We start from the raw sequence: 13,192 nt of genomic DNA, 5'->3' as shown, positions 1-13,192 counted from the left end.
TTTGGCGTCTGTGCATGTTATGAGGATTTCATTTCACCCCCATATCAAGGATGCACCATTTGTTGTTTATTTCAGCCACATTTTGAAGTTTGATGTTCATCAGTAGGTGATTAGTGTAGGCCTTGTGCATGTGACCCGGTTGAGACTTACAACAGCATTGTTTAATGAGAAAAACGAATTAATAATGTCCGACTTTTATTTTGAAAAAAAAAAAAAATGACGAATAGCGGTTATTGTCGCTGGTAAAACGCTGCTGTACCAGCAGACCAGCGATCAAATTGTCTCATGTTACCCTAATCTGCCTGGTACCGAATGATCAGACAGATGGTTCCCCGGCTTCCCCCCTTAGTGTATCAGTTGGAAACAAGACCACATTATGTTCTCTGTCGATTTAAAATCACCCATTGAACAAGTACATCAAGGAGCACAGTCATCGTGAGGGGACAGGTATGATATGTTGCACAGTTTAGTACACTGCATTATATAATGTTTTATGTCTGTATGATTATATAACCAACAGACGTCTTATAAGCAGCCTACATATAAATGCCTAACGGTAGCTAACGCAATAGTTGGCAAAGGTTTGTTTGTTAGTTAAGCGAATAGCTAGCTTGCCGGCTAAAAGGAAAGTAGATTAAACAGTTAATGGGAACCTGTTAGCTAGCAGGCACCATTTCGAAATTGAACGTTAAGGGACAATTTAGTAGTCTACGATTAGTAGTCTAGATTCATCTTTGGATCACGAACTGTATGATTATGCTGCTTAAAGCATTCACTCAGAGTGCTACCCTAACATGCTAGTTATGACTCTTTTACAACAACCGTGGAGGAGCCTGGGTATGAATAGGTCATGCTGATATCAGTAGTATCGGCTGAATTATGATGCAGAGGCAACCCTATGCCTGAATTCATAACAGAATTGGTAGTTGTCAACCCCAAGTCTATACTTCCGGGTTTGATCCAACGCTAGATGGCGCTCACTAGTAAATGCTATGCATCCCCTTGCGGTCCACAGGAGCTGCGCAAATACAGAAAATAAAAGCATCCGTTCATCTCAGGGCAGAGATGTATAAGAAGTGTTTGAAACTCTAACAAATTTGACCTATTGCATTTTTTTAGATCTATAATAAAAATGCATTAAGCGCAATATGCACAAGTAATCACAATATTGCTCTTCTTAAGTTGTATTATTATGTGATTGTAGGCAATCAATCACATAATGTTCTTTTTAACTTTTATTGTTTTACTGCTCATTTTTGGCGCGGCTTCTCCTGCGACAGTTGTCACCACATTGTCACAGTGCAGCGCTCTGGCCTAATGCTGTTTAGTGCGCATGCATGCAGCTTTTATGGTGGCTCAGTTAAGAAGTATTTTTTGCCCAGCGGTGCAGCTTTCCTACATGCCAGGTTGAGAAGTGTCATTGGCCCTGCTGCAGGGCAGTTTACCTACATGCAACATCAAAACATTGATCACAAAATGGACAGTTGGATTTTCCTCCAAACTTTCTGACACTTGAAAAACTGTTGCAGGTGTAATAGCCAGATGAAGATATCAGCATCCCTGTGGATTAATTAAAGCCTATATTTCAGCTGATGTGTTGCTTGTGTCCATTCAAGTGACGTACGTTACATGGGAGACAGAATGTCAACAAGTAACTAGTTAGCTCCTTTACATTCTAGAAAGCTAACATAGGCTATTTTAAGCAAACCTTGAAAGCATGCAGTAAAGACAACTGGGGACTGACAAATTATGGTGTTTAACGTTACAGTGTGTTAAATTGTGGTTAATGACTAGGTGTTTAATTATTATATTAGACCCAGGAGGTTTTGCACCGTATTGCACCTGATATCAATTCACCAGGTTCGTTGTGAAGTTTAGTTGTTGTTGTTACAGAGTTACAAATGAATGGACTGACAGAAGAACCGAGAGTAGTAACCTGTTATGTCTGAAATAGCTTTCAGCACAGTTACACTACATTTGGGCTAAGGACCACAGTCATTTTACATGGGATATGCTAGCTTGGCAATGAGATGGAACTAACAACTGGGCTTTGGCCATAGCAACCATCAATGTAGAACTAGTAATAGGAGTTTGTTCTGTAGAAATTGTATCAGCAAATTAACATAATGCAAGTGTGCCAACCATGGTATTAATGGGATAATGGACTTCATGGTTTTCAGGTTCCAGAAAATAATAATGATAATAATAATAATAATAATAATGCACTTTGAGGTGGAACTGCCACATTACCACCTTGAACATGCATTATTTGCTGCTACCCAAGCGTACATTAAACATGTGCATTTTTATAATTGAGGAAGCCCCAATATGAATCTGGATGTCGGGGCAGGGGAAGGTAGTGGCTATATATTTGATAAAGAGGATTGACTGAGAATTTGCAGGGGTGCTGTCAGGACTGTATTAATCTAGTAGGTCAGGTATACAAGTATAATGTGCAAAAGCAACCTTGATTTATAATAATGTTTAGCAAAAGTGTTTAATTAATTATATTTATATTGTATTGCTAGAAATGCAGAGGGTAGAGATTGTCTGTGTTGCTAGGGTCTCAAGAGATGGTCTGTGTTGCTAGGGTCCTAAGAGATGGCCATTGGCATGTGCAAACCATTTCCCACCGACTTACTGTGATTTTCCAACGCTTATGTAAATTAATTGTTACATTTTATTGCTGTAACAAAGAAATAAAACTAAGACTGAGCAGCCAAAGTGGTTGAGATTCAGAAGTACTTGTTTACGTACAAAGTTTACAGGGGCTAACATAGGCTAATATACAAGTGGAAGGTCATTCTCACCCTTCAACTGTCGTTATCTTGCATACCCCCATCCTTCTCTGCAAGTTTCAAGAGACCCTCACTAGGTTAACAGACTTTGAAAAGTTTATGGGTATGGGTGTCCTGGAGGAAGACTAAACTGATACATTTCTCACAGCGGACACACTGTGCAATATGTACATTAAAGAAAAGACAAGTCAAACTAAAGTAGAAATCATTGATAATTATGAGGTAATCATTTCATTTAATACATTTATTTTATTATATATATATTTTTAAAGCATGTACATGAAACAATGTATCAGTCAATACTTTCATTGGTGTAAACCCAGGAATTCGTCAGAAGGTAACACCGAGGCATTAGTGCCAATAGTGGCCCATTAAACTGTTCCATATTTTGAGAGAACCCTTTTCCCCTCCAAAATTTCAAGGGCGCAGAGACATTAATGTTTGGGATTGGAGTGGAACCATTTAATCATAACATCTCCAACACATAGGCTGCCTGTATAACAGAACTGTGAATAGCAGTATTTAAAATAGCCTGAAGTTTAGAAACAGGACATAAAGAATAAGTCATTTGCTGTGTAAATGTCTCTGAGATCTTGAGATATTTGTTACACATGCCTTATAACTTTGAAGAAATTCCATAACATTACAGATTTAGCCAATGTATAGGTATAATGTGGGAGAGTGTCCCACCAAAGAGTGTGAGGTCTGTAGCTCTGATTCTGAGCCATGGCATTTCATGTATCTTTCTAAAAATAGTTACAGAGTCATGGTGTTGAAAAAATGGTGTGGGGGGGTCGAGGCAGTGAAGGTGCAGAGAGAGACAGTTGAACTTGGATATTAGGGTGGGAGTGTAGCGATGGCACCCGATTCCCAGGATTTATTTTGGGACCTGTTTGCATAGCTATGCTTATAAATGACTCTGTCATGGAATATAACAGGTCTAAGCCCACTTACCTCAGAAATGGTAGGTCAAAAAGCTACTTTTGTCATGCTTTTTTTAAGCTTAGTTCAATCAGGATCATTGCTTTTTGTCTTCTTATGTGATTTGTCTGGCGATTTGTAATTATGTGTTTCATAGGCTTAAGCTTGATTGTTATGCACACTTATCAACAGTTTGCCTTGGCTTACCAGAGAGTGCCAGTTAAGAGCAATGGACCAATCTTAACTCCACCTACGAAATTCCAGGTACAATTCTGGCATTCCTGAATGGTTTCTCATCTGGGATTCGTTCTTAGCTAAGAACAGGTTTAGGAACGCAGCTCAGCAGTCATAGATAGGCCAAATTGACGTGATCACATGTTCTTAAGGACTGAATTTATAAGATCTTTGGTAATTGCGTTCACATCAATTCTACAGACATCCTCATCCTTACGAAGTTTGTAAGAAGACATTTAAGAGACACTTAAGAAAATCTTCAAGAATGAGGTCCAAAGTTATAGCATTGTGAAGTACTGATTTAAAGGTTTGTGATTAGAAGGTAGACTATGTTAAGTTCTGTTTGTGTCCCTGTATTTGAAAGTAATAGACGAGGCGAAAATATCAGGTTAGCTGTTAAATAATAATTATGAGTATAGGAGGAGCCAAACAGACAGACAGAAACGTTTTGTTGGTATTGATTGATAAACAGCTATGCTTTGGGATGCAACTGAAAAATTCTCTGAAAGGAATAAACACAATTTCTCTTACTTGTGATCAGGTGGCAAAGGTTGAGTCTGGCAGGCATGCAAGAGATATGTTTTGTAGGTAAATGAACTGTATTGCTTCTTATAGATTTTGGTCATCAAAGGAAATCTGCTTAGTAGTAGAGCTAGCAGGTAGTGAACATGACATGGAACATGGTGAACATTTCTGTGCAGACCCTGGTTATTTCTAAACTAGAGTATTGCAATTTAATTTTAACGTCCACCTGCATGTGTTGTGAGAATTTTGCAGATTATTCAGAATGCAGCAGCACTTTGGTCTTTGATCAACCAAAGAGGACACATGTAACTCCTCCTCTGCTGGTCACCCTTCACTGGCTCCCTGTAGCTGCAAGAATTACATTTAAGTCCCTCACTCTCATCTCTAGGACAGCCTCTGGATTGGCACCGTTTTATTTAAATACCATAATTCAGTGCTATTCACCCTCTCGACCACCCCGCTCTTTTGATGAGTGTTGTCTTTGCATTCTCTCGATGACCCTTTTCACTCCACCTCAGTGGTGGAATCTACATACTTCTGTCTGTTCCAATGACAGCCTTAATACATTTAAACTCACCTTTCTAAACATCATCTATCTAATTCGTTTTTTTTAAGTGTGAGGTATTAAATGTAATGATAGTTTTAGTATCCGGACTTGTTATTGTTATTATTATTATTATTATTATTATTATTCATTGATTGTTTAAGTTTGAGTTTAAATTTGATTTTGATTTTGTTTTTGTTTTGTCTTTGTTTTGTGTGATGTTTATTTGGACAAAAGCATCTGCTAAATACCTTACCCACAACCATAAGTCTGTTTGCTGATGGAACTTACCAAACTTTTTTCTTATATGGTGTCATTTCCCAGGTCCTGAGAGGGACATGACAAGGGAGGATGTTCAGCTGGAGCCCGTAGAGGGTCAGGGGAGATTCAGAAGCCCATTCCCCCATTCAGTCGAACGCCCAATCATTCACCAAGTGGCTTCAGCTCCCATGCCCTCAGACTGTGGTGAGTAAGAACGTGCTTTGGTACGAAAGTTAGGATTGCAATGACTTTGAAGCTTTATTACCGTACCCTATTTCAATATAGAGTAGAAATGATAAAGGCTGCCTACATCTGCCCAACAGCATTATTTAATCTGATTAATTTGATGTAACTGTCCTCTCTGTTCTGTTTGCAATACATGGAGAAGAATCAGGTTGCTCATTGTGTCAAACAGATAATGTATTGAGATTAAAACCACTAAATGTACTAAACTCAAGATTTTTTTTTTCAATTTACTTTGACTGGTTTTGATATAGGGCTAATAAAACTTCATCGACTGAAAACGATAAAAATAGTTTTCAACTAATGTAATAATTGAATACATGGTTACATCATTACGCACATTGTTGCACATATTAACTAGCTCATTGGACATATAAAGAAAGCTTCTTTCTAGACATACACTATGTAGTTGCTAGAGTACGTCACTTTGTTGTTATAAGAGACAAAACCAAAAAATGACAGGGGTAACATCAGCATTGTTTTGATTGTTCTGAGGGTTCTTCAGTAACAACCCTTTCTTTTTGTATTTTTTAATTCTAATTATTGCTTGAAATATTTATTTAAGTATTCTATGGTGGCACAACGGTTAGTCAACGGCACCTCATATGCGGGTCAAGTGAGGTTCGAATCCCAGCAAAAGCACATTTTAATCAGATGCTTCAGATAAAAACACCTGTTTATTATCTTCACTCTCTTCTGTAGACTGTTGGAACAGAGGGTAGTTAAAGTGCTTTTGGAATACTGGTCAGCAATTTTGTAAAACCAAGGGTAGTGAGAGTTCTATTGGACATCTGGTCAATGAAAATGCAGGGCAGTGAAAAGGGGGCAATGTCCTTTGTGCAACGTTCTCCAACTTTCTCCAACTAACGCTAACGGTGCAAACCCATGCCACCGTTGTGAGCGACGCGATCTCTAAACCCAATGCATTTCAATGGGAGCCAATCCATTGTGACGTAAATTAGCGATCTGAGCGACGCGTCCGTTGAAAATTCGAACATGTTGAAACTTATGCAAATGAGGAGCGATATTTCCCGGCAGCAGCCAATGAGATTGTTTGGTGTCGTCTTTGACAGTTGGACTGTATGCTATTTCCACACGCTACACCACGCCCACTCAAAGCGATGGAAGTCGCTCACAACGGTGGCATGGGTTTGTACCGTAAATCTTAAACTACCTCTAAGTCTCTAACTACCACTATGTCTCCAACCACTGACAACAACCACGAATACGATATGGAAATTGGGACGTTTTATAATCGAAGCTTCCCGCCAGAAGTGAACCAACTAACCACTTGGTGAAGCACTTCATGCAAATGGGGCTTCTGGCATCACCAGTGACGTAATTTCGGCAAAACAATCCAAGCTTCGATACGCGCTCTGTCTCGAAGTAACATCACTACCTTTTGCCAATGTGCTTGCACTAAGGGGGTCCAGGCACTGGGCTCTGTTAAGCGCATTGAGTCAATTGTATTGTTCTGGCGCAATATAAATAAAATTGAATTTAATTGAAGTGAATTAAAATTGTATAAAATAGAAATAATACACTATTCTTGCTTATAATGTTGATTTTGGAATGTAATTTTGATGTCTTTTGGAGATCTGTTCATCTTCTACTCACTTAACTATTGTAAGTAACAGACATTTTGACCAGGGGTGCCCAAACCTTTGCATGCCACTGTGAGGTTGAAATAACCTTTGTATATCTGAAACAGTTTCCACTTTTCTCTCCCTCTCCAGAGTTTTCTTTCTTCGACCCTAATGATCCACTGTGCAGGGAGGTTCTGCGGGACCCACAGACCACAGTGCCTGAGCTCTTTGCAGTGCTAAGGCAGTGGGTTCCCCAAGTCCAGAAGAACATCAGCCTCATTGGCAGTGAGGTCTGCACTCCACAATGTTGTCCTTCTGTGTTCATAATTGTGTTATAATTACTACAGGCCTCATCACATAGGAGACATGCAAGAAAATGTACTTCTAACTGATTTTACATTCACTGGAGTAAAGCCAGTTGGTAATGGTATCACCACAACCACAACTGTTGGTTTGAGGACCTTCAGGAAATTGTGCCTGAACAAAAACGGGATGTATATATATAACAACACAGAGGACTGCAGAAGATAGCTCCTTAATCTGATTGATTTGTTTGATGTGTAGAGAATCATGTTTTTCCCTTGGGATATGTTTAAGAAAAGCTGTTGTGTGTGCCAAGTTACAGGGATTGATATGCACACAATGCTAATCACACATTTTGGTATGATTAGTATCTTATATATTATAAGCAGATAAAGCCCCCTATTTTGGGGACTATTACGGCTGGCGGAAATGGGAGCGCATGTGCACTGTTGCTCAAGCAATAAAGCAAGCAGTAAAGGTGTGATCAAAGGCACTAAGTTGGCAATGCCAGGCCGAAGTTCATTAATAAAAGGTTTGGTTAAAGCTGACCAATAGCGTTGTTGAGCAATCCCTTAAAATTGAGATTGATATAGCCCATCATACGAGGGCTACATTGTAGAGAATTTATTTTGGATTAGAATGTACGAGATGGGATCAAAAAGTTCAGAGATTGCGTCTATAAAAAGCACAAAACTTACTTGATTTAATTTTGGCTGCCATCTCCTTGGAGGTAGTCACCTTATGCAGTGATACACCGCTCCCAGTGATCCTCCCATACTTGGAGCGCTCCCTGGATGTCCTGTTCTTTAAGCATATCCAGCACCATTTGCAATGTACTTTTCAGTAGTGTATTGCTGCACAAGGTGTCTACCTCGAAGGAGACGCCATTGAAATTGAAATCAGGGAGGTTTTTTACTTTTTATAGGCGCATTTTCAGAACCTTTTGCATGCACCTCGTGTTAGGTTAATCTCAACTAACTAAATTCAACGTTAATTAGATTTGAATTGTATAATTTTCATGGTTTTTATACTTGTATAGATCCTGAAAAGAGGCTGCGGCGTGAATGACAGGGATGGGTTGACTGACATGAGTCTTCTGCATTACTGCTGCAAGGCAGGAGCGCCTGGCATTGGTGGGTCATTAGCTCATACATGCCAGTATTGAAAGCGTCCTACATCCTCTCTACCATTTACATAAACAGTTCATAATAGCTTTACTTGTGTTCACCAAAATTAATTGGTATCCCTACCTTACTTTTCTGCTCTCAAATGTTTTTATTGTTTGTTTATGTCATGAATAAGGATTTTTTTTAAACCATGACATAATGACCTGATGTCATTTAAATGTTTTACTACACTGGAGTTGCACTAGGTTTCTATAAAACTCATCTGGAAGATTCTTAGAATTTGGTTAATTTCATACAGAATGATGCTTTTCTGAAATAGTTTTCAGATTTTTTCAAATGCTCTCATTTCCTAAAAAAACAGAAGCCGAAAACTACAGCACTCCTGATCTCCTCTGAGGAGCAACAGAACAATAAACTATGGGCCAAATCTATTGACTTTTTGTGACCTAGACACCTTTCTTAGCCTTCAGAAGGGACTCTCACTATTTACTAAAGGTGTTTCTCTCATCCCAGGTGATGCAGAGCGGGCAGCCATTTTTGCTCGGCAGCTGCTGTTACTGGGTGCAGAGGCCTCCCTACGCAGCCGCTGGACCAACATGAGCGCACTGCATTACGCTGCATACTTTGACGTCCCTCAGCTCATCCGAGTTGTGTTAGAGGCCTCCCAACCAGGAGGTGAGTTGATGGGAGAGGGGGAGTAAAGAGGGAGGGGAAAAGAAGGATGAGGTGCTCTGTTTAGATCTCTGGGTCTTAGACGGAAAGGATTACTTTGTGTTTGTTCACTGACCCCTCTCTCTTATGTGTCTGTGATGCCCTCTGTCTCCAGAGGTGGATGCCACCTGCAGTGACTTTGACTTTGGCACCGCATTGCACATCGCTGCCTCCAACCTGTGCACGCCTGCTGTCAAGTGTTTGCTGAAGATGGGAGCCAACCCGGCCTTTCGGGTGAGTTTGACCTTCTTTTATTATACGGTTCTTCAGAATGTTCCAAAAAGTTCAGTTGTATTTGAATTGGCCACCCCAACGTTTGCAGGTCTGTGATTTCTTTATATTCACCTCTGCTTTTTTTCTAACTTTGAAATTCATGATTTCCTACAAAGACTTTTGCTGTGTAAGGTGCTCACACATACTAAAGAGATATAGACCTAGAATGTGTGTTTGGAGATACACACACATTCATGTCCAGTACTCTTAGTATGTTTGAGCTGACTAACAAGCATACTACTAAATACATACTAAATACTACTAAGTTCACCTACATACTCACTTGATACAGTGATTTGTGTATGCATTGCCCAAACCCTAAATGATGTATTTCAGGGGTGGACATAAACATCTTCAGTCATTTGCCCTTTAGAATCTCTTGCCCTTGCCTGACAAGCCAGATATATTTTAAGCTTTTGATGAATTTACTAAATTAGAAAACTTTTGTTAGTAGCAGCCATTACAGTTACAGTTTTTACATTATGATTTCTTAGCAGTTGGCAGGCTTTTTTGTGGCTGGAAAAACTTTGTAAGTAAATTGAATATTACATAGGCAACGTAGGTGTAAAGCCTATGTTGTTGACACTAAAATCTCCCGTGAACAATTCTACTAGGTGAAAGTATAGATAAATCTTATTTCAGTATTGGGAGCCCACAGATGAATGTACACTTGTTTGTTTTTGAATTGTCTGTTATAATATTTAACTTGTTCAAGACAGTGCACTAGCATTAAAGCTGAGCCCTGGATATTTTAAGATACATAACTATCCCTTTGCATAATATTTGCACGGAGCAGTAAGCATCCTTATGATTTTTTTTCTTCTGCAAACCATTTTTTTGTGTGCCACTATACATGTAGTGTGTGCATATGCCTAGGATGACCAGTCAGAACCAACCACTGAATATGAGTCATTATAATGGGCTCCATTCTGTGAATGAACGGAAATGTTTTTGTGTGGTGTTGGACATTAGGCCAGGTTTTTCAAAAGGGACTTGTTATCAATAATAATAAGAAAATGATTCAAATCACTGGACAAAAGGTCAATATTAGAGTTAATTGTTGGCTAGGCTGACAATTCTGGGACCCCTATTCCTAATCTGTGGTTGTCAACATATTAGTATTTTAGCACACTCACTTCATCTCACACGTTTCACAATATGTTTTCCCTCATGATGCTCTTGGGGTGCAAATTCATTCATTTTAAGAGCCAGAGGACACATGTATTTCTGTTTCTCTAATGTGTGACACACACACTCACAGTGCTGCCAACATCAATTCCCTATGTTCAAATTCTCCCTACAGCCACTTGAAAAAAAAAAAGCTAATTTATTTCCTGAACTAATTTGTTGGCCATGTAGTGCAACACCCAGGGGTCATGCGCTGCACAACAGCAGATGTCAGAGACTAGGCCCCTGTTTCACTCTGACACTGTTAACTCCCTGAAAAGTCCCTGGCTTGAAAAACGGTTAGGCTTATGAAGCAAAAAACAATTGCCACGGTTATTTTTACTTTTGTCATCTACCACTTAGCTCTTGGTAGCGTTCCTCATCACCGGCCTCACTAAATCAAATGATTCCTCGTGTCTGTCTAAAAAGTCTGTCTTACAAAGGAAATTGAATCATGGTGTTTGTGGACAGTCATATCAGTACATAAGCTGTTGATATTGGAAAGTAGCAGGCAACAGCAATGGGACCTATTAAGCTTCCACACTTTTTTCCTACCACACCTTAATGAGAACCATTGTGGGATAAAAATATTCAATCAAATCAATCCTCTTTTTATAACTGTGATAACAAGGCAATTTTAAACAGCAATCCTAAATCAGCAGACTTAGGTGTTCATGTGGACATATTGACATGAATGGAAGTTTGTTCATTTGCCACATAGATCACAATAACCAGCACGGTGGCTCAGTGGTTAGCACTGTCGCCTCACAGCAAGAAGGGAACCTGAATTGAACCTGGGTTCAATCCTGGTTGTTTCTGGGGTTTGTATCCCGTTCCTCCCAGGTCCTTCCTCCTCCTCTGTGCGGAGTTTGCATGTTCTCCCCGTGACTGCATGGGTTTACTCCGGGTACTCCGGTTTCCCCCACCATCATAAAGACATGCATCACACTACATCGTGAATCTGAATGAATGTTGGAATGAATGTTGGTGTTGGTCGGAGCTGCCACGCTTCCGTCAGTCTGCCCCAGGGCTGCTGTGGCGACTCTCGTAGCTTACAACCACTGTTATGACTGTGCGACTTTGGGTCATTGAAAAGCGCATTACAAATATAAGTAATAATAATAATAATAATAATAATAATTAGTTGACTAGATTATCAGATAAACACAATTGAATGTGCAACACCAAGGATATTATTACTCTCATGCCTTAAGGGGCTCAATGATTCCCTGATTTATGGGCTTATTAATATATTGTTTAGAGAAATTGGCATTTTCCTGCTCATTGGGCTTACATTTGTCACTTTGCCTCTACAAGTGACTCCACCAAGGGCTTTCGGCAACCTTTGTCTGTTACTTTCTGACTGAGTGAGCCCAACTCTTAGCACTCAGCTAAATAGATTGTTGGCTCAGTGGCGTATTATTTATTGCCTGTTGGGTGTGGAGAAAATGGCTGCGTTTGATCTCTGACCTCTGTTGACTGACTGTCTTTTGCCTGATTGATTATGGCCTCTATGATGGAGGAACATTTGCTGGGGCCATTACAGCTTTATGACTTAGATGGAGGGCACTTGTTATTTTGTATAGGAAGAAGCTAATCAATGCTATAAGTTGCCTTTTATGGTGCCTTTACATTGAGATACACACTTACAATGGCTGTTATATTAATAACATTGACTTAGAAAGAGTTGTTTGTTTTCTCCGGTGATTAACTGAATTAAGAATACATACATTGTGTTGCGTGTGAAGACATTACGCTTAGGAGCTATTCATTTTCAAACACAACTCCTCATTAGATACATTACCTTGCTTTTCCATAAGAGGGCAGCATTGTACTTTATGAACCCCTTTCTGTTCAACACCCACAACACTCATGGAGAGTGACATTCTTTCAAGTGCAAAGCCTGTAGAGGAAAGTCTGAGGGGAGATTCTGGTCGATGGCATAGCCAGCTTCTGCCAAGTCTAAGGTGCAAAAGCTAATGAGTGGCACAGCAAAGGTCAGCTTCAACTGGGCTCTGTTCATTTCATCTCAAATGAAAGAGTAAGCTCACCTCTTCCCCACTGTTTGACACAATCGCAGTCAGTGCTCTTACACTGCTGATTGCAGCTCATTGTTGCACATTATAGCCTAATCAGTGGTAACATGCCATTTAGCCTCCCTCCTGCCTTGGCTGGTATGAGGTTTCAGACGGTCATAAATGTTCAGTGAACTCATTTGCCTTGTGAAGAAATTGACCATATCTGTACACATTAATCTGTGAATCAGTCAAGTCAAGCTTTAGAATAACAGTGAATTTAGATATTTTGTTTCTTCGCCCCTGTATAAAAAGAAGGTGGAAAGTAGAAATTAATTGTACTTTGATATTCCTGAATTGTGTAGGTGGTCTGGGGTTAGATTGTGGAGGCTGAGCCTGCTGTCTTCTTCCTGTTGTCTGATAAGGCTTTAGTAACCCATACATTAATTTTAGCCTAATTTATACCAATCCTACTTCTTATTGG

General features: G+C 39.6%; 1 protein-coding gene across 3 annotated transcripts in view; it reads left to right on the top strand.

Moving 5' to 3' along the window:
* The first annotated feature begins 357 nt into the window (after nucleotides 1-357).
* The window catches only part of LOC308374543 (CAP-Gly domain-containing linker protein 4), a 33,294-nt gene continuing 20,459 nt past the window's right edge, over nucleotides 358-13,192 (top strand). The window contains exons 1-7 of one of the 3 annotated variants that reach the window (XM_080850338.1): nucleotides 3,642-3,762; nucleotides 3,912-3,983; nucleotides 5,347-5,487; nucleotides 7,263-7,402; nucleotides 8,455-8,548; nucleotides 9,056-9,217; nucleotides 9,369-9,487. In XM_080850338.1, the coding sequence (XP_080706464.1) occupies nucleotides 5,361-5,487; nucleotides 7,263-7,402; nucleotides 8,455-8,548; nucleotides 9,056-9,217; nucleotides 9,369-9,487 (642 nt within the window). In that variant the 5' untranslated portion in view covers nucleotides 3,642-3,762; nucleotides 3,912-3,983; nucleotides 5,347-5,360. Of the gene's footprint in view, nucleotides 448-3,641; nucleotides 3,763-3,911; nucleotides 3,984-5,346; nucleotides 5,488-7,262; nucleotides 7,403-8,454; nucleotides 8,549-9,055; nucleotides 9,218-9,368; nucleotides 9,488-13,192 lie in introns of those variants that run through there. The other 2 variants (XM_080850339.1, XM_080850337.1) reach the window with 2 other exon arrangements.

The sequence above is a fragment of the Sprattus sprattus genome, assembly GCF_963457725.1.
Source record: "Sprattus sprattus genome assembly, chromosome: 13".
Classification (NCBI taxonomy): Eukaryota; Metazoa; Chordata; class Actinopteri; order Clupeiformes; family Clupeidae; genus Sprattus; species Sprattus sprattus.
This window is presented reverse-complemented; position numbering and strand designations above follow the sequence as displayed.